Here is a 23,730-nt window from a genome sequence, read left to right as displayed (position 1 = left end):
TTAAAAAATGATATTTTAGTTAAAAGAAAAATAAGACTAATAAAACCTGTGAGTAATAAACAACAATAAATAAATAAATAAATAAATAAAGCCTAAGTGAAATTAAATTCAAAATTATGAATATATTTAAAAATCCATGTAAACTTAAAAACTTTTGGTAAAAGTATATATTTCTTTTATTTTCTTAAAGAAAAGTCACAGCCAAAATGACCGTACGGTTAACTGACACACTCCACACGTGCGATCGTGGCACCCGCGAACTTGCCAGAATCCCTCGAAACTCAAATCTCTCCAGCAAGCGACCGGAACTTCCATTATTTCTCCATTAATTTTTGGTTCTCCGTAGGGTTTTCAATACCTTTTCTTCTCTTTTACCTCTCAATGTTTTGCTTTGTGGCGAAAATTTCTTCGTTTTCGTTTGTATCAGCAAAATATTTCTCTAATCCCTGTTGCCTGGAGTCTGTTCATGCGGTTTGATGATGGGGACGGAGTCTCGCCGGGAGATGGTGACCGCCAGGCGGCCTTGCTTCTATGCTTTCTATTCCTCCACACTTTCTTCAGAACGACTGGTAATTTCTTCGGATTTCGCCTTCTCCTGATTGTGCTTACTGTCATTATCTATGAAATTAGGTTTATACTAGCATGCATTTGTCAGTTCACATCATGTGTGGCCAGATTGGACTCGTTTCTGAAATTCGTTTCTCTTCTCTCTTTCAGAAAAAAAAAAAAAATCTAATTTAAGAAGCTATAGTTTGCTTTGCCTTCGTTTGTCTCTGTTTTCTGGGGAGGTCTATAGTTCAGTACTTCGAGGAAACTAACATATCTTTGAAATCATTCCACGCGAGTTTCACGTTGTCTTTCCATCATTTAGCTTCTAGATGTTTCTTATGAGGAGTAGCTGCTCTATGCCCATCCGTTTTGCTTCAGGTCAAAGATGAATCTGTAGCGCCATTTGTGTTTTGTGGCATTGTATTGTCTTGTGCTAATTGATTTTCATATTATTGCAGAAACTTCCTTCGAAATTTATCGGATACTTGGAAGAAATCATAGTTCGATCAGTTACATTAATTGGTCCTAGCGGCCAAACTTGGCTTGTTAACTTGATCCAGCAGAATGATGACTTGTTCTTCTGTGACGGATGGCCAACTTTTGCACGAGATCATGCCCTAGATTGCGGTGATTTTTTGGTTTTTAGATATGATGGCGAGTTGCATTTCACTGTGCAAATTTTTGATGAGAGTACATGTGAGAAAGAAGGTGCATTTCATTCTCAATGCAGTCAAGATAACACAGGTCATAAAAGAGACAGGGAGGAGGACAATTCATCCCCACAAACATGCGCGGAAGCTGTGGCGAAGAAAATGAGGAGCATTTTTTATGTTCATTCAGAATGCAGGGAGAACCTAGCGGGTAAGCTGAGTTCTAGTTTTCTGGGCTTTCAGTTAAAGGTAGAGGAAAGTGGATTTCTATGGACATAGTATTTTTCAGCTCTTTGTCTCTCCATAATTAATCTGAAATTTATGTGCAAAAAATACTTGGATAAAATAATTATTTGTAGTTATTTATCAATAGTTGTGCAGAATGTCAGCTACATATTAGCATGTGGTTAGAAATTAATTGGATCATTCCTTCTTGTTTCCAGCCATAAGAACTGTGGAGGTTCATAAAAATGGAACTGGTCAGAATGGGATCAGTAAAGTTGATGACGTAACTACGCAAGATAAAATTCTGGCCTTATCACTATCATTTCAGGATGAGAAGAAAGTTTCCCAGTCCTTTAGCTCCAATTTTCCATATTTTGTGAGAATCATGAAAAGCTTCAACGTTCGTGGTTCATACACATTGGTGAGTCATCCCCCAACAAAAAAAAAAAAAAAAAAAATACAACGTTTGTGGTAACAAAGACAAAAATAATTCATTTTCTTTTATGATGATTGTAAAGCAGCCTGCCTCCATTTAAATGTCAGTTGGTTTAGCTTGATGCTGTCCTCTCCTGTGATGCAGAATATCCCTTATCAATTTTCTATGGCACATCTTCCTAGCTGCAAACTGAAGTTGGTCCTTCACAATTTGAAAGGGGAATCCTGGACAGTGAATTCTGTTCCTACAACAAGAGTGAATACAAGTCATACTCTTTGTGGAGGATGGATGGCCTTTGTGCGTGGGAATGATGTGAACATGGGAGATATATGTGTTTTTGAACTTGTTCGGCACTGTGAATTGCGTGTTCACATTTTCAGGGTTGGAAAGGAAATCTCTGAGGATCAAAGTGGTAAAGGAACTTTGAATAGGCTAGGTGCTGGCCATGCAGTAATTCCTCGTAAAGCACTCAAAGGTTTGCCAAAGAAAATGAATGGCAACTCTCTTAAAGTTCATTCAAAACGCTCCAAAAGGATTGAAATACATGATAAAAAATGTTTGAACTCTTGGCAAGAACCCTTCTGCAATGATGCTAGGAAACATTCTAGTGCAAAAAAGGTATCCACTAAAGTCATGGTTTGTTCTCAATCAAAAAAGCCGTCTAAGCGTTTGGGTAAGGTTTCTCTACATCAGCATGCAGTTGTGTTTTAAATGTATGCAAAATAGGTTTCTCTATAGTCTCCTTTTATGTCACAATACCTATGATCTGTTGTTTCAAAAATGAAGTTTATTGCTTTTCTATTTATCTATGTAGTTTGATTGCAATGGATCAGGGTATCCATTATGCTTTCATATTTTTTTTTTCAAAGCTGGTCTTAATTGGTTATAATATGCAAGAATATGAACAACTTAGTTTTATGGCTCTTGAAATTTTAATGGCTAGTTAATCGGAGAACCAGTGTCAAAGGCGATCTTGTATTACCAGCTAGACTTGGTTTGCGAGCAATGGTAGCACGTGACGAAGAAAGGGCAGCTAAATCATTTGTTTCTGTTTTTCCAAGTTTTGTCAGAATCATGAAAAAGTTCAACACAAGTGGTTCATATACTTTGGTAAGTCAGTTATCATGGATCCAAATATTGTTATGTTGATGTACTCCGTTAAGTTTTAGGTTTTAGATCTAAATACTCGTTGTGAGTGTAGTTCTTTTTGAAACGCTCTATGTTGCAGAAAATTCCGCATCAGTTTTCTTCAGCACATTTCCCTAACAGCAGAACTGAGATTATACTTCATGGTCCAAATGGGGGACGTTGGATTGTGAACTCAGTACCAGACTCAATGGGGCGAATGATGCATACCTTTTGCGGTGGTTGGATGTCGTTTGTTCGTGACAACGGTATCCAGATGGAGGATATCTGTATATTTGAACTTATTGGCAAGTGTGAATTGCTGGTTCATATAACCGGAGTTGGGAAGAAAGGGTTTGACCTCAGCAGTGAAGTCACAACTTGCAGTGAATTAGCTATTGTACCGACGACAAGCAATGATCCATCTCGGTAAGGTTGGTACTCTTGTTCATTTCTTCTATATGGAAAATTTATTTGCCTATATTAGAAATTGCTAGATTTTCCATTGCTATTATATAAGGTTCATCAGTCGTCTTTTTTCCCCTAAATTCTCATCGTGGCCGACTCTGGATCATAACCCGACTCAGAACCGAGCTTTGTAAACTCTAAAACTTTTGCAAGATGGTAGGCCCTAGGTTGGGCTGTGGTTGAACCCATGGCAAGGTATGAGTAGTTCAATCGGATTTGCCCCACTCGTACGTACTTCGCTTGATTTTCTGTCCCTTGTGCTATTTCTTGAAATGAAACTAGTGAATATGTTCTCTTATTTTGATATTCATGTTCAGCTGCATGTCAGTCAGAGGCGCCCTTGTAGGCGGCTCCAAAAGCGAAAGAAATTTCGAGGGGTGTGCAAATGAAAAATAAATTTCAAGTTATTTTCTATTTTGCGATTTTTATATTTCATGAAAGTTATTTATTAGATTACTATATCAATTTGAAAATATTGTTTTTTTTTTTTGTTATGAGTTACATGAACAAATATTACTTTATGATAAATACCCTTCAAAACGCATCTTCAATAAACTTTTGGGTCTCATCGATAGGCATGGGTTGTTGCAAAAAATCATCCAAAGCACCGAGCTTTCACACTTGTGTTTTGGCCTATCTGTTATCCAACCAGGGAAATGGTATCCATATTATCTCATAGGAAGAGGTTTTTGCACTTATGTTTTGTACCCTTCTACAATTGATGTGGGTTCTAACAATCCATACCTTCGGAGTTAGCATCTTCACTAGCACACTGCAAGCCTATCGCTAACAAATATTGTCGGCTTTGGCCCGTTCTGCATCTCACAGTTTGAACATCATGAGAATGTTTCCATTCTCTGCTCTCACATATCTAACAATATTTTGATTTTAATATAAACTTATATCAAAATAATGATGAATTTACGGGATATTATTTTATATGATTTGATACAACATTTCATATTAGTTCAATTTACCAACGTTAAGCATATTGATGTTTTAAACAAATTAGTATGTTAAATATTCTCAACACTTCTCAACCCTCATCTTGAAAATTAAATCATCTCTATTCATATTAAATAGAAATCAGGAAATGAACATAATATCACAAGGCATTTAAATGAAAAAAAAAATTACTTAAATTGATATCTGGACGTAAAATCTGAAGAACTAATCGAGACTAGATGTGAGGCAACCATTGCCTTCAGTAGAAGAATTGAAAAAGGAAAGACTAACCAAACATTATTTTCTACTTTCGTTCCAAATCTGGAGGGGAAAAAGAGTAAGGATTACGTAGTCTCCACAAGCTAACCTTTTAGTTCCATTCAAAATCAACTCTCCTTTTTACCTGAGATTAAACACTACAAAGCTGACAATCTCTAAATCTGAAACTAAACGACACATTATGATTTTGCAATGGCAATAAAATTAGGCGGAAAACTGCGCGCAACAGCAAGCTTAGGTAGACGGGTCCACACCTCCAAAATTCACGTCCACCCTCGATAAATTGGCCCCCTTAGTCGAGTCAACCCAATGTGCCGTACCCTTAAGCAGAGGGTTTCTGACAAGCAGAAAAAAGCTGCCAACTAGTAAAAGCCATAACCATGGAGGTGAAGAGTTCAAATCCCACCACCTTTGGGAAGTGCCAATCCATGCCTCGCCTTAAGTAGCTGGAAGAAACAATTTGCAAGAGTATTATTAAAATTAAGCAATCTCCATATCTGAATTGTGAATTGAACTTAGGAGCTTGAAACCCTGCAAATTGCTGAAAGCCAGCCAATTTGCAAGGGGAAAGATTCAACATCAATTTTGAAAATTAGCATAACAGATTGCGCAAGCAAAAGGCAAATCTCTAAATAGGTAAGCTTGTCGTAAGTTTTGAATCTAGAACTGTATTATTTTACTTGCCTATTGATGCTCGGATAGTTAAAAGCAGGTAAATAAGATGAAATGGAAAATCATTTAATTTTGATGTGCATACCTTGTGATGGATGGCATGGTAGCCACGATCAGTGCACAGATATAAATTATGGGAATTAAAGTCTTGGGCTTGTTTTTCCGAAGCCACATCAAAGACCCTAATGCGGCAAGAGATATACTCAACACCTGAATTGAAGTGGGGGACAGAAATTAGAGAAGCAACAGTCCAGTTGAGGAATTCTTCACTCACATTGCAAGATAAAGAACACAAGAATTTCTTGTAAATAAAATAGGATCATATCGACGGTTGAATGCCTCCTTAAAGTAACCAAATAAAGAATATTTAAAAGTAAAGAAGAAGAAAGATCGAAACCAGATTTGCATTAGATTCAAGGCCCTGCAAAATGTAATCCCAAGTAAACTCCAGTCCCCTGGCGCCGACCCAAAGTGGTGCCAATCTGTGTAAAACAGAATCAGCAAATGCCCAACCTGCAGGCAAAAAGAATAGAGTAACAAGACCATCCGATGATTAAATGTTAGGGGAGATATTAAAAGATGGAAATAAACAAGCAGAAACCGATCTGCAGCCTGCATTTACATTCAAACTAAAAGAACCTTAATTAATTAACTCTATAAACTCACCCAGTCCAACTGCCTGAAATTTATGGTTCTGAGATATGTTCCGATATGTCAACTGGGTCAAAGCAAAGTAAAGTCCGGCGACATCAATAAAACCAATAAGCGCTTTCAACAGTTCCTGAAGTAAAAGAATTCTACCTTGTTAACAATTGCTAAGCTACAGGCACGTGTAAAGACTTTTTAATGAAATTTCCTACAAATAGGAAGGTTTCAGTTGAAAGTATTAGTACATTTGATAAGAGAATCTAATAAAAGAACCATAACATTTAGCTCTGCTATATGACCATTTGATAGAAGAAAGAGGAAAAGAGGAAAAGAGGAAGCAAACAAGGCTAGTTCACCAAATAGTGCCTTGCAACTACATCACAAGTAATCCCTTTTCAATGCAACACTAAGAACAGTTCTGTAATACTATTCTGATTCAAGTTGTAAAATTCTGAATCCAAGGGATGCATTAATCTTTTCATTGCAAACCATTTAATGGCATAGCATTGACTCCTCATGTTCTATACAAACAGGATTTCCATAATCGTGATAGTAAATAACAATTTCCAACAGTCGACTAAATCAACACCAACCAATAAAGCGGAGTGCAATGTGGAGTATGACAATTCAAGTAAATTCGAAAAAAGGAGGGCCAGTATTACATAATGGAAGTTAGGTTTCCCAGTTGAGGAATATACTCGAGCAACCAAATTTTTTCCCCCTAATTCCAAGGTAAATAAATGCATTTAACCTTCCAAGTCGAAGATTTGAACGAACTAAAGGGGACAAAATGCATATCTTGGAGATATGAAAATTTAAATCATTTATGCCTAGTGATGTGGTAGTAGCCATTACCAAAATACGCTGAAAAAGAAATAATAATAATAAAAAAAAAAGATGAAAGCTTCTAATAATTTTATGATCATGCATAGTTAATTTTATAGGAATGAAGGTACATAGTTGAAGAGCATAATTGCAATGATAGGAATAGGCATTACAAATGATTGAATCAAAATGTAACAAAATATATTACTGATATCTTCACCAAGTATAGATGAAAAGATTGTGAATACCTGATATAGGTCAAAGGAGTCATTCTCTGACACGTTCAGAAAGGTTGCAAGGCATACAAGCTGATGAGAATGCAGAAAAAGAAATCAGTTAGATTCCTGAAGAAGTGTCTTTAATAAGACCAATATACCAAAAATATAAGTAAAGAAATTCAAGGTCTCAATCCATTGCGGAGTTTGGCATGTTCAGAAATCATCAACCTTTACTAAGGCAGTTCCAAGATAAACAAATGCCGCTTTAACTGATGTTCCGAGCGTATCATACTCAGACCTGCAAAGCTTGAGTTCTTAGTGAAAATGAAACTGACTTTTAGGTAAATATAAAATATAAAATTATGACAGAATCAGATACTTGCATAAGTATCGTCGATTCCATGAGCAAGATAATATGCAATTGTATCTCAGATTTACTTCATCTAAAAGTCTTTAAAGAATCCAACTGGCCAATATCTTTATTGTTATTATTATCATTACCATTATTACTATATTATTATTTTTTAGGGACAAAAATGGTCGGCTCTATTGAATTCTGAATGAATTAGTAGAAACTAATACAAAAGTAAAAATAAAAATATAAAACTGGCTGGCCTTCCAGCAATTTGCATTGAATTGTGTGAATATCCTAAGAGCTATCATTGAATTCCACGAAACAACATCTCTTTGTGGCATATAATCAAACAACTCTCGAGCTAATGACAACTTTCCTACCCTTGTATATGATGACTGCTGAGATCATGATATTCGAAGTAACAGCATCCACTAACCTCCTAATTAGTCAAAAAATCTGTAGCAATTTCAAGGTTACCTAATCAAAATAAGAGATTTGGCCGTCTGGATCAAATCTCGAAGCATTTCGGTAGTTAACAGACTGCTTTTTAAACTGTTTCTCCAATCTGATTCTAATATCCAATTCCATACGAATAAGAAATAAAAATTTGAACAGCTCAAACAAAATATCAAAAAATCATTTAAAACAAAGCAAAGAGAACGGAATTTCAACAGAAGGAATCACTGCGGCAAAGAGGAGACTCTGATATATAGTTCCATGCGAATTCCGATTCAAACAAAGAAAATAGAGCAGAATATAAAGAGAAGGAATCAGTGTGAACCTAAAGAGGCAGTAATCGGAAGAGGAGATCTAAAAAGTAGAGGAAGATAGGAGAAAAATTAAACGATAGGAGAAGAGAAGACGGAGATCCTTACAATGGCGTTGCAGAGTAGTAGACTGCATGAGGACCGAAAGTGAGAATCGCACAGTTGAAGAAATGAAACACCGTCATCGTTACTCTCTTCCGCAGTTGCTTTGCTCTCGAAGTTTAGCGCGATCCGGCGATGGGCTCCTCAGTCCGAAACACCGCGCCCAAAATGTCTATTATATACATAAATATCGGTAGTAATTTTCTTTTTCTTTTTCTTTTTCTTTTTCTTTTTAAAAAAACATTGATATAAAACCAAACTAAGTTAAAATATTATTCATACAAAAAATGGTCTCTATTAACATTCCTTTTATAAGTCTTATGAAAATGATTTATTGTAAGTACATTAATTAAGCTTAAAATTTGATTAAAAATATATAAAGTAAATATTACATAATATTTAACGAAGTCCAGAAATCTGCGTGGACTCAGAACAGGCTGTTAACAAAAAGTCCACAGATTGTAAGAGAACAAACTGAGGTTGGGCTCCATGATGGCCCAACTACGTGTAATTGAAAAAAATATATACCTACACTAATTTTTGTAGTACGTATGTAAATACGTCGAGGAATTAGGCTTTGGATATCAACATTTTAACATCTATTTCTATTATTAGATTTATAATTAGATTACGTGCTAGGGGTGTGCATTCAACCTAAGAACAACTTAAGAAAGCAACTGGAATAATAAGGATTGGATTGGATAAGGTTGAATTTTTTTTTGGACCCGATCTAGATTAGGTTGAGTTCAAATTTAATGTGCAAAAGCTTGAGTCAACTCGACCCAACTTGATTACCTAATACCAAATCATTCCGCTCTATTTTTTTCTTTCTCCACTAGACCTAAGCCCAACACATTTACATGAAAAATGAATTTCAAATTACAACCACCACTAGCCATCATGATTCATATGACACATTTTCCTTTCTTTCTCGATTCTCAATTTTTTTCTTCTTGTTCGTGTGACATTCATGTTTTATCGAAGGTTCTTTGTAACTCGTCAAGGGCCCGATGCCACCTCCATTCATGTGTTTGACGTGTACCATCACCTTCTCCATGATGAGGTTCAAGTTTTTCATTCGTGGGTTCAACATCGCAGCATTGCCTTCTCCCGTCGATTATCGTCAAATGTTGTTTTGAGTTCAATAGGATATGAAATAGAGAGTTTGAACCTTTAATCTTTTGGTCGACGTATATATTTTATATAAGTCAACCAAGCACAATACTTTACAATGGTGAGATCTCACATTAGTTATAAAAAAAAACTAAACATTTTTTTTATAGATATGAGAAAATTTCGAAAGCATTTTAAAATCTTGAAAAGAAACTAGAAAATAAAAACTCAAAGAAAAAAATATAGGTAGGTTACAACAAGAAAGCATATATTTTAATTGTGTTTGAATTGTGTTGTTGTGGGTTTGTCTGCATGTCCGCGTTTTAATGCAATATCGTGTTTAAACTATGAGTTTATGATCATGTAACGTCGCAGTTGCACAGAAGCCTAAACGGCGTGGGCTTCGGCGATTCTTTTCTGTCGTTAATAGCGATGGATACAAACAACCTCTCTTTGCTTTGGGAGGAGAGCTCCATAATAGAGAGTCTAATAGATGAATAATAATAATAATAATAATAATAATAATAATGTAGGAGGAAGATTGCAAGATAGAAGATGTTGACCGGAGAAAGAATCTAGAGCGCATGAGGCGCTGACCGAGCATATGGAGGGGCAGGTCTTCCAAATCTCAAAAACAAATATATAAATATAAATATAAATCTAAATATAAAATAATAATTAAGATTAATGATAAATCATGAATAAAAAGGTTTGAAATTTGGAGCCGAGAAAGGCGCATAGAGTGTCGAGCCCCTAATACGCTTCTCAAAACACAATTAAAAAAAGAAATTATAAATTATTGAAGAATTTTATAGGATAAAAAATATAAAAATAAATGGTGAAAAAGGGAATAGAGATAGAGACAATGTGAGGTCCTTAGGGTCACGTGAGCCCATGTTGCCGCCGATGAATATGGCGCTATTCAACGTCAACCGGTCGCTTGGGTGGGGCTCAACTCTTCTCGACAGGACAACCCACAGGGAATATTGTGCATTCTGAGTACCTTACGACGCCGTTTCTATGCAAACAGTTTTGTAAATTAAATTGGTTATTTGTTGTGTCATCAGATGAGTCTTATGATCTTTTCCTGAATATATTCTCTGGCGAGAGGAGTTCGCACGTGTACAGCGAGCATTTGGATAGTTCCACTCCACTTCCACACGATTATTCTCCTGGAAATTCTGCAAATCCTGTACTGCAAAGGGTTCTCAATTGTGTTTATTGAGAGTGACTAATTATTATATGTTCTTATTTTTATTTTTATATTACAATTTGAAATTAGACAATCCAACCTGCTATTTTGGTCGGTTGATTAAAATTAATATCATCGTGTGTATTTCAAATTATTCTTTTATGATCATATATTATCTATGATTTTTATTCCTTATATTAACCTCATCCATCAAATTAATTTAATACAATTAAAAAGAAATATTGTATGCTAGATAGCAATTATGGTGAAGGGTATTAACCCTAAGTAGAAAGGGTATTAACCCTATGTGGAAAGGGTATTAACCCTATGTAGAGTGAGACCCAATTAAGTCCTCCGATATTCCATGGAACAGTCCCCTTTTTGTTTTCTCGATTTCCCACCATTCCCTTTCCTCCTTTCTCTCTCCTTATTCATCAGGATAAGAACTCCCTCTTCATTCAAAACCTTTCTTACACTGCCTCTTCTTAAAATCATAACCTACTCATTTCCAATCATTCATTACCCTTTCCCCCCCTCTTCTTTTAGAACTTTGTGATCCCCACCAGCGGCTCCTATGATGAACACGCCACCTTCCTTGCCGGACCTCTCCTTGCAGATCAGCCTTCCAATGTCAACGAAGCCCAACCCACCAAGCTCAACCACCACGCATTCTGGTTGCAGTGCAAAAAGTGATTTGAGCCATAAAAATAATCTGTTCCGCTTAGGGTTTGAAGTGGGAGATATGGGTCTTCTACAGCGTCATCATCAAGCATGTAATGTCCGTTGCCGCCGCGACTTCAAAAGAAGTGTCGGTGATGTTGCGTACGGAGTAAAAAGAAGCCCCCGCGCTCCCAGAATGAGATGGACTACAACTTTACACGCTCATTTTATACACGCCGTCGAGCTTCTTGGTGGCCATGAAAGTAAATACACCAAACCATCATTCACCTTTAATTCTTACAACAAATTGGAGCTTATTTTTATCTCTCTCTCAGGAGCTACACCAAAATCTGTATTGGAGCTTATGAATGTCAAGGATCTAACCCTCGCTCATGTCAAAAGCCATTTGCAGGTTGGTGGGTTTCAATTTCTTCCAATAATCCAATTGGAAATTTAAAAAAAAAAAAGCAAGGGAACTTTAAATCTAAACACATTATTATGGTTTTGTTCGTGCAGATGTACAGAACAGTGAAGAACACTATCAAGGGAACAGGTAATGAATACAACATTTTGATATGGGTTAGGAATCACGACTCTCCACGGTATGATATTTGTTCATTTTGAGCATAAGTTCTAGTGGGTTTGTTTTTGGCTTTCTAAAAAGTCTCAGTGGAGATAGTATTCCTCACTTATACACTCGTGATCTTCCACTAAATTAACCGACTCACTCCCAGTAATCCTCATCAATATGATCATTCAAATTCTTCATATGAATGATTGAGAACTTAAGATGGTGACCTGTGAATGTTGCAGATGATTCTGGAAGGCCTGAGCTTGAACCAGATGCTGTTGTTTTATCTTCTTCTTCTTCATCTTCGTCGTCGGCTTCTGCTCAAAACTCGAACTTTCAATGGCGTCGTCTGCAGAGAATCCAAAGGTGAGATCATCTCTGTGCTCTTTTTCTACCCCCATGGAGTGATTTGATTTTCTGGTTCAAATCTTAAATTTTTTTTTTTATTATTGTAAAACTTTTTCAAAATATTTAAATTTTGTATTTTTAAATGATGAATTAAAAATTTTAATTATCGTATATATTTTATTTTTCTCTTGCTTGCAGAAGTAGTTTGGTAACGTCAATGCACAAGAGTTGTGACAGGACCAAGTCAAACGGCGACGTTTTCGCTAAATCCAGAGGAATTAAGGTAATAAATTTGTTATTAGGCAAAAAAAAAAAAAAAAACAGCCCTAAAATTATTATCTTTAAAATTCGGTGATATTATAAAGGTAATTTGTTTTTTTATTTAAAAAAATAATATAGGTGGAAGGAAGCAACGGAGATTATGAGAAGGCAATTGCCATGCAGCGGATTAATTTAGAGTTCACTCTTGGAAGCCCAAGTTGGCAATTGGATTATGGCGATGCAAATGAGCTTGCTCTTCTCAATTGCTAATTTTCTAATTTTCCAACCAAATAAATAAATAAAAAAAATAAAATCTCGAGTTTAGTCTATTTTATTCTTGCTTTTAGTTATATTACACGACCAACTTTCGTAGTTTTACTTTTAGTTTTCCATCTGCTATGGAGCAGAGTGGCAAATCCCATGATAGTTAGTTTAAAAATCAAAGCCCAAAAAAACACCTATGGACCCATGGGCCCATTGATTAAGTGTAATGGGCTCAGCCCTAAATGGACAAGCATGAATTGGTAGCAATGAAATTTTATTTCATTTAAATGTGTGGTGAAGAAAAGGTTTAAATGTAACGTTCATAGCCTTATTTTCTAATGGGAGGGGGGATCGCCTACACGCGTATCCTTTAAATGGCGACTACGTAGCTTATCATCATCCATCCATCCCTATCCCTCAGGTCGCCGATCTCTGAAATTGATATGGAACTTCCCGGAATATCCATCGGAATCATTCCCCCATATCTCAACACCTTTGTAGCTGCTCTCTTCCTCTTCCTTCTCTCCTCATTCTTTGTTTTCAAGAAGGCTACAGCCCCTAAACGCAGAGAACCCCCTGAAGTAGCCGGTGGATGGCCGATAATCGGCCATCTGCCACTTCTCAAAGCCGATTCCCAACTCCCTCATCAAACCTTGGGAGCCCTGGCTGACAAATATGGACCTGTATTCCGCATCCGAGTGGGTGCCCAACCAACTCTCATTATTAGCAGTTCGGAATTAGCCAGAGAGTGCCACTCCACCCTTGATTCAATCGTCTGCTCCCGCCCCAAAAGTGTGGGAGGAAAGCTGTTGGGCTACAACTACGCGGCTTTTGGGGCCAGGCCGTACGATTCCTTTTATCGCAGTATGCGTAAAATCGTCGTCTCCGAGGTGCTTTCGAATCGTTGTCTGGGCTTACGGAGGGATATTAGAGTGTCAGAGGTGAATAAATCGCTGAAGGAGCTTTACAATCAGTGGACAAAGAGAGAGGAAGGCTCAGACCACATACTCGTTGATATTGAACAATGGATTGGGAATGTTAACTTGAGAGTGGTTCTGATGATGGTTTGTGGGAAGCGGTTCCTTGGCGATTCTGCTGACGATGAGGAGATGAAACGGTGTCGTAAAGTCATGAGAGAGTTCTTGGATTTGATGGGGAAATTTCTGGTGGGAGATAGCATTCCTTTTCTGAGATGGCTGGATTTGGGTGGATATGAAAAGGCCATGAAGATAACTTCAAAGCAATTGGACTCTCTTTTGGAGGAATGGCTTGAAGAACACCGTCGGAAGCGAACCGATCACAATGACTTGATGGATGTGATGCTTTCTAATCTTGAAGGGATGGATCTTGCAGGCTACGACGCCGACACAGTCAACAAAGCCACTTGTTTGGTAATGAAATTCATATATAAAATTCCCACTTCGTATTCCATATGGTTACCATTTCATTTAAGATGATTTGAATCAAAACAGAGCATTATCACTGGGGGGTCCGACACTGTAACGGTGACTTTGGCATGGGCCATCTCGTTGCTGCTGAACAATAGAGAGGCGTTGAGAAAGACCCAAGAAGAGCTGGACATCCATGTCGGAAAGGACCGGCTAGTGGATGAATCGGACATAAGCAAGCTGGTGTATCTCCAAGCCGTGGTGAATGAGACATTAAGGTTGTACCCACCGGGACCGCTGTCGGGTGTTCGAGTGTTCAGTGAGGACTGCACGGTGGGAGGCTACGACGTAGTGGCCGGCACGCACCTCATTACGAATCTTTGGAAGATACAGACGAACCCTCAGGTGTGGGCAGAGCCGTTGGAGTTCAAGCCTGAGAGGTTTGTTAGCGGAGAGAAGCAATTGGATGTGAAGGGGCAGAACTTCGAATTTGCCCCGTTTGGCTTAGGAAGAAGAGCCTGCCCTGGAATGAGCCTTGGGATTCAGATGACGCAGTTGGTGTTGGCTAGCCTGATTCATTCCCTGGAACTTGGAACTGGGTCCGATGAACCAGTGGACATGGCTGCTGGGTTTGGACTCACAATGTACAGAGCTAACCCTCTCCAACTTCTCGTCAAACCGCGTCTCCTTGCTTGTGCTTATACATGAGGAGGATATTATTCCATTGGTACGAGATCTTTTTCAAAAATCAAAAGCAAAACTAGTAGAATTTATGCCGCATAAATTTTATTTTTGTAGAAGTATATCATAAGGGTTGTATTTTTATTCTTCATTGTGGGTCCTAAAAATGATTAAATAACTTATCAGAATTGCCAAACAATTATTAACACAATAAAGTCAATAAATTGGTGTAAAATTAAATCTAATAAAGGCGTTTTTCCTTTGACAAAAATCAAAGAAAATAGAATTGTTTTGTCAAGCATAAGTTGTGGTTGTGTATAGATGACCAATTCAGTGGCATGGAGCTTCCCACTATGACATCCATGGCAGATCAGATTTCCCCATATCTCAACAGCACTGTAGCTGGACTACTCTTCCTCTTGCTTCTCTTCTCATATTTTGTTCTCAAGAAGGCTACATCCCGTAACCGCCGATCACAACCTCCTGAAGTAGCCGGCGGATGGCCCATAATCGGCCATCTACGACTGCTCAGTACTAATTCGCAGCTCCTCCATGAAACGTTAGGAGGAGTGGCCGACAAATATGGCCCAATATTTGGCATCCGAATCGGTGTCCGCCAAGCCCTCGTTATTAGCAGTTGGGAAGTAGCTACAGAGTGCTACACCACCCTCGATTCAATCGTGTCTTCGCGACCCAAAATTATATTACAAAAGAAACTGGGATACAACTTCGCCGGTTTTGGGTTCAGGCCCCACTGCGATTCCTTTTACCGGAACATGCGTAAGATCGTAGCCTCCGAGGCGCTTTCCAACCGCCGTCTGGAGTTACAGAGAGATATTAGAGTTTCTGAGGTGAAAAGATCGGTGAAGGAGGTTTACAATTTATGGGCGAAAACAGGGGAAGCCTCATCAGACTCCTATTTAGTTCTTGATTTGGACGAGTGGATTGGGAATATCGCTTTGAATGTGATTCTGATGATGGTTTGTGGAAAGCGATTCGTTGGCGGTTCTTGCGGCGACGAGAGGGAGATGGAACGATGTCGTAAAGCGATGAGGGGTTTTTTTGATTTGGGGGGGAAGTTTATAGTGGGAGATGCGATTCCTTTTTTGAAATGGCTGGATTTGGGTGGATATCAAAAGGCGACGAACAAAGTATGGAAAGAATTGGACTGTCTTATGGAGGAATGGCTGGAAGAACATCGCCGGAAGAAGAGAGACTGTAGCGACGCCGACGCCGACGGGGAACACGACCTCATGGCTGCGATGCCATCTCTTCTTGAAGGCTTGGACCTTGCTGGATATGATGCTGATACTGTCAACAAAGCTACTTGCTTGGTATGCTCTTTTTTTAGCTTTTATATATTAAAAAGTTCTTAATCTTCACTTCCCTTACTTCTAACTCTACTAAATTGTGACTGCAAGTTGGTTGCAGTGGAGAGTGTTTTAAAACCATGGTGGTAGTAGTAGAGAGTGTTTTAAAATCATGAGGTTGACGACTATACCTAATCTGGCCGTGTGTTAGCGAAGAAACAGGATGAATTGTGAAATTTTGTTGGAGAGGGAACGAAGGGTGTGGAAACCTCTTCAATAAGGAACTGTGTGCCAGCAAAGATGCTGGCTATCTCGCAACCAACGAAGGGTGTGAAAACCCGTCCAGTAACTGGGACGGTGTGCTAGCGAGTTTCTCTAGTAATTGGGACGGTGTGCCAGCGAGTACTTCCTCGTAAGAAGGTAGGTTGTGAGATCCCACATAGGGAGAGGGGAACTAAGGGGTAGAAACCTCTCTGGTAACGAGATGATGTATCAGTGAGGATGCAGACTCTCTCTATAATCGAACCATGCGCCAGTAGGACTTCCCTTCTCCAGGGTGGGATTGTGCTTAAGTTGTTTTAAAACCATGATATGTTTTAGTTTTGAAATTTTTTTTGACTAGTGTCTGAGATGTTATTGCAGACGCTTATTTCTGGGGGAACTGATACGATGGCGGTAACTCTAACATGGGCGATCTCGTTATTACTGAACAACCAAGAGGCATTGAGAAAAGTAGAGGAGGAGCTAGACATCCACGTTGGGAAGGAAAGGGTAGTGGATGAATCAGACATAAGCAAGCTGGTGTATCTCCAAGCCGTAATCAAAGAGACATTAAGGCTGTACCCAGCAGGCCCACTGTCGGGGGCGCGAGAGGTAACCCAGGACTGCACAATTGGAGGCTACAACGTCGCGGCAGGCACGTACCTCATCACAAACATTTGGAAGATACAGAGGGACCCTCGAATTTGGCAAGAGCCTTCGGAGTTCAAGCCTGAGAGGTTTCTAAGCAGCCACAAGCACATGGATGTGAAGGGCCAGCACTTCGAACTGTCTCCCTTTGGGTATGGAAGAAGGGCCTGTCCTGGGCAGGGGATTAGCCTTTTAATGACGCCCTTGGTGCTAGCCAGTTTGATTCATTCATTCCAACTTAGAACTCGTTGTGATGAAGCGGTGGACATGACTGCCAACCTTGGGCTCACCATGCACAGAGTCAACCCTCTTCAAGTTCTCGTCAAGCCACGTCTCCTACCTACTGCTTACGCGTGATCTCAGCAAACTCTGTTTTGGGTTGTCACAATATCTCACGTTCAAAGGTGTGAATAAATATGAAAATATTATTACTCGAAGAAGGTAATACAAGGACAACTGAAATAATGAACGGTTTACTGTGTGTTTGTGTTTTATCAAGCAGAGGGCTCCTATTTAAATAAAAATATAAATAGCTCCTACAAAAAGTCTACTGAAATAAACTATTACTCTGATTTGATAAGGATGAATGGCATAATTTTGACGTGGGTTCGGAGTTATTATGGATATGTTTTAAAATTGTAAAATCTTTCGATGTTTTTAATGAGGTATCCTTGGCACATGTTACAATGGCGGCAGAGTGCTGCAGCATAAATGTCATGTTGTGTGGTAGTGGTCGGAGATGGTGGAAATTTATCCTTCGACACGTTTTAGTATCTTGGATAAGGATTGACAGACTTGCATAGATACATAGGGTTTGGAGTGAGTGACACAATTGACATGCAATTTCCCGAAACAACATCCATGGAAATCATTTCACCGTTCCTCAACATAGTAGGACTCTGCCTCTTGCTTCTCTTCTCTGTTTTTATTTTGAAGAAGCAGGGCAGGGCTTGCAAAGGCAGACACCCTCCTGAGGCAGACGGCGGATGGCCGATTATAGGCCACCTGCGACTGCTGGTAGGTCCAAAGCTCCCCTACGAAACACTGGGAGACATGGCCGACAAATACGGACCAATATTCACCATTCGAGTTGGTGTCCGGAAAGGCCTGGTTATAAGCAATTGGGAAGTGGCAAAAGAGTGCTACACAACTCTTGATTCAGTCGTTTCTTCGCGTCCCAAAAGTGTGGTAGGCGAATTGTTGAGCTACAACTTTGCCGGTTTTGGGTTCAGGCCATATTATGATTCCTTTTACCGCAGCGTGCGCAAAATCATAATCTCCAAACTGCTGTCGAACCGCCGTTTGGCGTTGAACAGAGACGTTAGAGTTTCTGAGGTGAAGAGAGCGATGAAGGAGCTTTACGATTTGTGGATCACAAATAGAGACTTGGTTGTTGATATGGATGAGTGGATTGGGAATATTAATTTGAATGTGAGTTTGATGATGGTTTGCGGGAAGAGATTCGTTGGCGATGATGCGGTTGTGAGACGGTGCCGCAAAGCCATGAGGGAATTCTTTGATTTGGGTGGTCAGTTTATGGTGGGAGATGCCATTCCCTTTCTTAGATGGCTGGATTTGGGCGGCTATGAGAAGGCCATGAAGACAACTTCAAGGGAATTGGACTGTCTTATTACGGAATGGCTGGAAGAACACCGCCGAAAGAGACACTCCTCCACCGCCGCAGCCGCCGATAGTGAACATGACTTCATGGATGTGATGCTTTCGATTCTTGAAGAAGGAACGATGGACCTTGCTGGGTATGATGCTGATACAGTCATCAAAGCCACTTGCATGGTATATTACATAAGACATTCATCGTTCCATTTAGTTTTAACATTTTTTTTTTATGTCGGAGGAGGACTTATTAGAGTGTGTATGACAGACCCTTATTGCCGGGGGAACTGACACCATGACAGTCACTGTGACATGGGCGATCTCATCGTTATTGAACAACCGAGAGATACTAAGAAAGGCACAAGAGGAGCTAGACATGCATGTCGGAAAGGAAAGGGTAGTGGATGAATCAGACATAAGCAAGCTGGTGTATCTCCAAGCCATTGTGAAAGAGACATTTAGGTTGTACCCACCAGGCCCACTGGGGGGTGTGCGAGAGTTCAGCCAGGACTGCACGGTGGGAGGCTATAACGTGGCCGCCGGCACACGCCTCATCACTAACCTTTGGAAGATACAGACGGACCCTCGAGTTTGGGCAGAGCCTTTGGAATTCAAGCCCGAGAGGTTTCTGGGTAGGCAGAAGCAGTTGGATGTGAGTGGCAAGAATTTTGAACTGGGCCCGTTTGGGTATGGAAGAAGGGCTTGTCCTGGGCTGGGCATTGGAGTTCAAATGACGCAGCTGCTGCTGGCAACTCTGATTCATTCATTTGAAATTGGAACTCGTTTTGATGAACCGGTTGACATGGCTGCTGTTAACTCTGGACTCACCGCCCGTAGAGTCAGCTCTCTTAAACTTCTAGTCAAGCCTCGCCTCCTACCCAGTGCTTATGCGGTTGATTCTGCCTAATCAATTTGCTATAATGTTTTCTAAGTCTATTTACAGTGTCTTTATGTTTATCAACTCTGTTATGTTGCGCCGTTTCATGTGGATATTTTTCTTGTCATCTACTCCTTGCAATTCTCAAGTGAAAATGTTTCATAAGGGCGTTTGTAACCTCCTACAAAATGCACATATTTTGGTGGCTACTTTAGAGCAATTATTTATGTATTTTTACTTTTTATTAACTTAATTCTGAGATCATACAACAAACCCACATTATTGCACCTCAATCCTAAAATTTCCAAGGAAGAAGAAGAATATGGACACCGACCATCAGAGAGTCGGACATCGGGCGGTAGATGTCGGCCTCTAAAAGGGTGGATTATGAGACACTACATCAACTCCCTTGTAGAAGCATTTTAAAATTGTACATCAACTCCCTTGTAGAAGTATTTTAAAATTGTGAAACTGACGACTATATGTAAAAGGCTAAAGTAAATAATATTTGTTACCGATAGACATGGGCTATTACACAAAGAATATGGACACGGACTTGGGGATGTGGCATCCATGAACAAGGTGTAATAATTAATAGAAAAAAATATATTAAAAAATTATTATTATTATTCAAGATGGTAAAAAATTAATTTTAAATAGGAGAGTATGAAGGGATAAAAATTGAAAATAAAATGAAAGTAAAGTAGATGAAAATTGATATTCTAACCTTATTTAAATTCAACATTGAAGATTAATTCGTTCGGTGTCAATTGGGCAAATGCGTCCATAATGACTAAGATGATAACTAATATTGAAAATAGGTGTATAGATATAAATTGACGGCATCCTTACATGAATGAGAAAGGTTAGGTACATATGAACATTATACCTAACATATCTACATTTTCTATTTCTAGATTTATTTCCCTCCTCATATTTATAATAAAAGAAAAAAAAAATAAAAAGCTTGAAATAATGTTCGGGCAGCAACACGTTTTTGTTTAATAAATAAAAAAATAGTATTTAAAATGTTTGTTTTAAAATTTATTGTAAGCTGATATACACGAGAGAGAGAGAGAGAGAGAGAGGGAAGAAGAAGATTATGTGGTGGTGGTTGGCTCAACTGAAAATATTGCCCAAATTTTGTTTTTTTTTTGAAAAGGTGGCTCTCCTCTCTCCTCGCCACTAAATTACACTCTTATTTTCATTTAAACGTGAAAAAGAAAATAATAATAAATTTTAAAGATCTTGTGTAGTAAGTATCTTTTGTCACGGTCATGCTTGTCCAAAATTATAAAAATTATTTTTATTTTTTTTTATTGGAAAGAGAACCTACCAAGAACAAAAATAAAATTTTAAAAGAGTACATTTTTTCTAAAAGCTAAAAAATAATATAATTCCAAAGCTTAAACTCAAATAAATAATATAATGATTAAAAAAATTCTAACTCATCTAATAATAAATTATTTGATGAAAATGTTACAATATGATTGAGATTTATTTATTTATTTATTTATTTTTGGAGGTATTCAGAGAATTCTGGAGAATTTATATTTGTAATTATTACCAGAAGCAACCACAATAAATACCTTCTTTATTTGACTTAATAATTAAAAACGATGGGTTAAATTTACACTCTTAATATTTTTCAAACAAAATTAGTAGCACTATTATTAGGTAATTAATTACTCAATAATATTTTAACAATTTACTTGTTAAAAAAGAAACGAAATAAATAAAATGAGTAAATCAACCAACATATTATTGAAAAATTAAATACATTGTAATCAAAAGTCATGAAGATCGGACTCAAAAAACATTAATGAGTATCAGCCTCGCGTTCGTAGCCAAGAACGCAAGTTCATACCTTGTGTTACCTAACTCTTCTTAATATGTGGTTCAAATCAAATTCTCCACGTGCTTGTTCATCCATTATAAAATCTTTTAAGGAATCCTTTAATTTCTAACCTCCAACAATCATGGACTTCCAATTACCCTCCTCCATCACCGTGCTTCTTCATTTGTTTTTCATTACTTCCTGTTATTATCTGTGGCGAAAGTGGCAGCACCACAAAGTGGCAGAGCGCAAGCAGGCGCCTTCACCGCCGGGAGCCTGGCCCATCATCGGCCACCTCCATCTTCTCCACAATGCAAAGCTCCCCCATCATGCTCTTGGAGCCATGGCCGACAAATATGGGCCCATCTTCCGTCTCCAGCTCGGCTCCCGCTCGGCTCTAGTGGTCAGCAGCTGGGAAATGGCCAAGGAAAGCATGTGCGTTAACGACGCCGCCGCCGCCTCCCGCCCTGGTGTCTCCGGCACAAAATATTTCTCTTACGACTTTGCTGCCTTCGGCTTGGCTCCTTACAGTCCTTACTGGCGCGAGATCCGTAAAGTCACTCACATGGAGCTCCTCTCTAATCCACGCGTTCATCAGGTTTTAAATATATTCCTTACTTATAAATTCATGATCAGTCACGCTCGTGGCCCTACTAATATTGTTTCACGCAGGTTAAGAGCCCTATGCTCGCTCAGATCAACACATCGCTGACAGAGCTGCACGAAACATGGGGTGCCCAGAAGGATGAATCGGGGCAGGTTGCTGTAGAAATGAAGCGTTGGTTTGGGGATGTGATAATGAATATGCTTCTTAAGATCATCATAGGAAAACGGTGTGTGGGTCCGAACGCCGAGGGCGGTGAAAAGGAAGCCAAAGATATCCAATTGGCAATTAGGGACTCTTTCCATTTGATGGGTCAAGGGTTGTTGCAAGACTATATTCCACTGATCGGACGGCTGGGATTTAATGGGCAGGTGCCAGTGATGGAGAATATAGCGAAACGATTCGACATGGTTCTAAGCCAATGGCTGGAAGAGCACAAGCGTAGAAGATCAGCTTCTTCTGGTGAAAAAGACAGAGATTTTATGGACGCTCTCATTTCTTTATATAATGGGAAGGAGATTGAAGGTTACTACGATGGTGATATCATTACCAAGGCCACAACCCTGGTGGGTACCTACTAAATTTTAATTTATGATGTATCCTTAGAAATCACGATTCTCTCAAATTGTCCTTTTTTTTTTTTTTTTTTTTTAATTTTGGATTTATTTATAAATTCATGATCTTTCCTTAAATTGATATGATAAATTTGTATATGCAGAATATGATTGCAGGTGGAACTGAAAGCACGACGGTGACTCTAACATGGGCGATGTCGTTGCTACTAAACAATCCACATGTTCTGGAAAAGGCGTGGCAGGAGCTGGACGCGGTGGTCGGGAGAGAGAGGAGGGTGACGGAGGACGACATAAGCAAGCTTGTTTATTTACAAGCCATAATTAAGGAGACGATGCGATTGTACCCTGCAGGGCCTCTGTTGGGGCCTCGTGAGTTCCACAAGGACTGCGTTGTGGGAGGCTACTTTGTTCCCAAAGGCACCCAGTTGATCCCAAACATTTGGAAGATCCAAACCGACCCACGGGTTTGGTGTGAGCCGTTTGAGTTCAAGCCGGAGCGGTTTATGAGGACCCATAAGGATGTGGATTTGAAGGGGAATCATTTTGAGTTGATTCCGTTTGGGAGTGGGCGGAGAGGGTGCCCGGGAGTGGCGTTTGGGCTTCAAATGATGCATTTCACTTTGGCTGGGTTTTTACAGTGCTTTGATGTCAAAAACCCCACTAAGGACCCTATTGATATGTCGGAGAATTTCGGAATGGCCAATGAGAAGGTGCTTCCTCTCCATGTTTTGGTCACCTCACGGTTACCCTCTCATCTTCACGCTTTCAATTCATGAATCAATCATTGTCAACTTTTATTTCCAAGCTAAGCTGAAATCAAATATGTGCTAAACTTAGTTTTCAATATTACAATAAATGTGCATTAGATGGGCATGTTAAAAGCTAAAAGATAAACACAATGCATAATCTATCGCACTAAGAAAATAGAAAAAATTGTTAAGCTAATCGTGTAAACACTAATTGAAGTGATAATGATAGCTAAGCTTAACAGGGACAACGGGGTCCTGGGCTATGTAACAACTCAAGTCGACGGCTAACCGATATTGTCCGCTTTGGCCCCGTGAGCCTCGTAGTTTTAAAACACATCTACTAAGAAAAGATTTCTACACTCTTAAAAGAAAAAAAAAAAAAAAAAAAAGTTTCGTACTTCTTTTCAACTAATATGAGATTTCACAAGCTATAACCTCAAAAAGTTAGGGTTCCATTGTGGGACTCAGAAGGGCTTTAGAGTTGAGTCCATGTAAGCAAAATTATATGTTTGT

The 23,730-nt window shown here is 38.9% G+C and overlaps 7 protein-coding genes across 7 annotated transcripts; 6 read left to right on the top strand and 1 right to left on the bottom strand.

The window, feature by feature from the left end:
• Positions 1 to 229: 229 nt before the first annotated feature.
• On the top strand, positions 230 to 3,867 carry LOC111797048 (B3 domain-containing protein Os01g0723500). Its single transcript, XM_087125050.1, has 6 exons — positions 230 to 569; positions 1,008 to 1,410; positions 1,643 to 1,845; positions 2,005 to 2,533; positions 2,804 to 2,970; positions 3,089 to 3,867. The coding sequence occupies exons 1-6, from the start codon at positions 477 to 479 to the stop codon at positions 3,416 to 3,418; spliced, it is 1,725 nt and encodes a 574-aa protein (XP_086981176.1). The 5' UTR covers positions 230 to 476; the 3' UTR covers positions 3,419 to 3,867.
• Positions 3,868 to 4,685: 818 nt separating this feature from the next.
• Positions 4,686 to 8,430, bottom strand: LOC111796896 (uncharacterized). Its single transcript, XM_023679692.2, has 7 exons — positions 8,271 to 8,430; positions 7,269 to 7,338; positions 7,071 to 7,130; positions 6,016 to 6,130; positions 5,747 to 5,862; positions 5,435 to 5,559; positions 4,686 to 5,123 (listed from the first exon to the last, which is right to left on the bottom strand). The coding sequence occupies exons 1-7, from the start codon at positions 8,345 to 8,347 to the stop codon at positions 5,000 to 5,002; spliced, it is 687 nt and encodes a 228-aa protein (XP_023535460.2). The 5' UTR covers positions 8,348 to 8,430; the 3' UTR covers positions 4,686 to 4,999.
• A 2,504-nt stretch (positions 8,431 to 10,934) lies between these two features.
• Positions 10,935 to 13,088, top strand: LOC111796895 (putative transcription factor KAN4). The gene is made up of 6 exons (XM_023679691.2): positions 10,935 to 11,492; positions 11,565 to 11,641; positions 11,746 to 11,782; positions 12,043 to 12,166; positions 12,347 to 12,431; positions 12,548 to 13,088. Exons 1-6 carry the CDS (start codon positions 11,144 to 11,146, stop codon positions 12,677 to 12,679), a joined length of 804 nt encoding a protein of 267 aa, XP_023535459.2. The 5' UTR covers positions 10,935 to 11,143; the 3' UTR covers positions 12,680 to 13,088.
• LOC111796894 (cytochrome P450 CYP82D47) lies at positions 13,084 to 14,893 on the top strand. Its single transcript, XM_023679690.2, has 2 exons — positions 13,084 to 14,064; positions 14,146 to 14,893. Exons 1-2 carry the CDS (start codon positions 13,117 to 13,119, stop codon positions 14,767 to 14,769), a joined length of 1,572 nt encoding a protein of 523 aa, XP_023535458.1. The 5' UTR covers positions 13,084 to 13,116; the 3' UTR covers positions 14,770 to 14,893.
• Positions 14,894 to 15,070: 177 nt separating this feature from the next.
• LOC111796889 (strychnine-10-hydroxylase) lies at positions 15,071 to 17,459 on the top strand. Its single transcript, XM_023679684.2, has 2 exons — positions 15,071 to 16,076; positions 16,695 to 17,459. Exons 1-2 carry the CDS (start codon positions 15,081 to 15,083, stop codon positions 17,316 to 17,318), a joined length of 1,620 nt encoding a protein of 539 aa, XP_023535452.1. The 5' UTR covers positions 15,071 to 15,080; the 3' UTR covers positions 17,319 to 17,459.
• A 204-nt stretch (positions 17,460 to 17,663) lies between these two features.
• Positions 17,664 to 19,641, top strand: LOC111796890 (cytochrome P450 CYP82D47). Its single transcript, XM_023679685.2, has 2 exons — positions 17,664 to 18,755; positions 18,844 to 19,641. The coding sequence occupies exons 1-2, from the start codon at positions 17,799 to 17,801 to the stop codon at positions 19,480 to 19,482; spliced, it is 1,596 nt and encodes a 531-aa protein (XP_023535453.1). The 5' UTR covers positions 17,664 to 17,798; the 3' UTR covers positions 19,483 to 19,641.
• A 1,757-nt stretch (positions 19,642 to 21,398) lies between these two features.
• Positions 21,399 to 23,341, top strand: LOC111796892 (cytochrome P450 82A3-like). The gene is made up of 3 exons (XM_023679687.2): positions 21,399 to 21,887; positions 21,962 to 22,459; positions 22,612 to 23,341. Exons 1-3 carry the CDS (start codon positions 21,432 to 21,434, stop codon positions 23,242 to 23,244), a joined length of 1,587 nt encoding a protein of 528 aa, XP_023535455.1. The 5' UTR covers positions 21,399 to 21,431; the 3' UTR covers positions 23,245 to 23,341.
• Positions 23,342 to 23,730: the final 389 nt, after the last annotated feature.

The sequence above is a fragment of the Cucurbita pepo genome, chromosome 6, assembly GCF_057944985.1.
Source record: "Cucurbita pepo subsp. pepo isolate OVF chromosome 6, ASM5794498v1, whole genome shotgun sequence".
NCBI lineage: Eukaryota > Viridiplantae > Streptophyta > Magnoliopsida > Cucurbitales > Cucurbitaceae > Cucurbita > Cucurbita pepo.
Note: the sequence above shows the minus strand (reverse complement) of the source record. Positions and strands in the feature narration are given on the sequence as shown.

Bases quoted from the DNA above. Each gene is read 5' to 3' on its own strand.
- LOC111797048 (XM_087125050.1), top strand. From the start codon at position 477: ATGATGGGGACGGAGTCTCGCCGGGAGATGGTGACCGCCAGGCGGCCT. The intron at 570-1,007 runs GTAATTTCTTCG...ATATTATTGCAG, and splicing joins CACTTTCTTCAGAACGACTG to AAACTTCCTTCGAAATTTAT. The intron at 1,411-1,642 runs GTAAGCTGAGTT...TCTTGTTTCCAG, and splicing joins ATGCAGGGAGAACCTAGCGG to CCATAAGAACTGTGGAGGTT.
- LOC111796895 (XM_023679691.2), top strand. From the start codon at position 11,144: ATGATGAACACGCCACCTTCCTTGCCGGACCTCTCCTTGCAGATCAGC. The intron at 11,642-11,745 runs GTTGGTGGGTTT...TTGTTCGTGCAG, and splicing joins ATGTCAAAAGCCATTTGCAG to ATGTACAGAACAGTGAAGAA. The intron at 12,432-12,547 runs GTAATAAATTTG...AAAATAATATAG, and splicing joins CTAAATCCAGAGGAATTAAG to GTGGAAGGAAGCAACGGAGA.
- LOC111796894 (XM_023679690.2), top strand. From the start codon at position 13,117: ATGGAACTTCCCGGAATATCCATCGGAATCATTCCCCCATATCTCAAC. The intron at 14,065-14,145 runs GTAATGAAATTC...GAATCAAAACAG, and splicing joins TCAACAAAGCCACTTGTTTG to AGCATTATCACTGGGGGGTC.
- LOC111796890 (XM_023679685.2), top strand. From the start codon at position 17,799: ATGCAATTTCCCGAAACAACATCCATGGAAATCATTTCACCGTTCCTC. The intron at 18,756-18,843 runs GTATATTACATA...TGTGTATGACAG, and splicing joins TCATCAAAGCCACTTGCATG to ACCCTTATTGCCGGGGGAAC.
- LOC111796892 (XM_023679687.2), top strand. From the start codon at position 21,432: ATGGACTTCCAATTACCCTCCTCCATCACCGTGCTTCTTCATTTGTTT. The intron at 21,888-21,961 runs GTTTTAAATATA...TGTTTCACGCAG, and splicing joins CTAATCCACGCGTTCATCAG to GTTAAGAGCCCTATGCTCGC. The intron at 22,460-22,611 runs GTGGGTACCTAC...TTGTATATGCAG, and splicing joins TTACCAAGGCCACAACCCTG to AATATGATTGCAGGTGGAAC.
- LOC111796889 (XM_023679684.2), top strand. From the start codon at position 15,081: ATGGAGCTTCCCACTATGACATCCATGGCAGATCAGATTTCCCCATAT. The intron at 16,077-16,694 runs GTATGCTCTTTT...ATGTTATTGCAG, and splicing joins TCAACAAAGCTACTTGCTTG to ACGCTTATTTCTGGGGGAAC.
- LOC111796896 (XM_023679692.2), bottom strand. From the start codon at position 8,347: ATGACGGTGTTTCATTTCTTCAACTGTGCGATTCTCACTTTCGGTCCT. The intron at 5,863-6,015 runs GTGAGTTTATAG...TTTTGCCTGCAG, and splicing joins ATTTCAGGCAGTTGGACTGG to GTTGGGCATTTGCTGATTCT. The intron at 5,124-5,434 runs GTATGCACATCA...TGTTTCTTCCAG, and splicing joins ACCATGCCATCCATCACAAG to CTACTTAAGGCGAGGCATGG.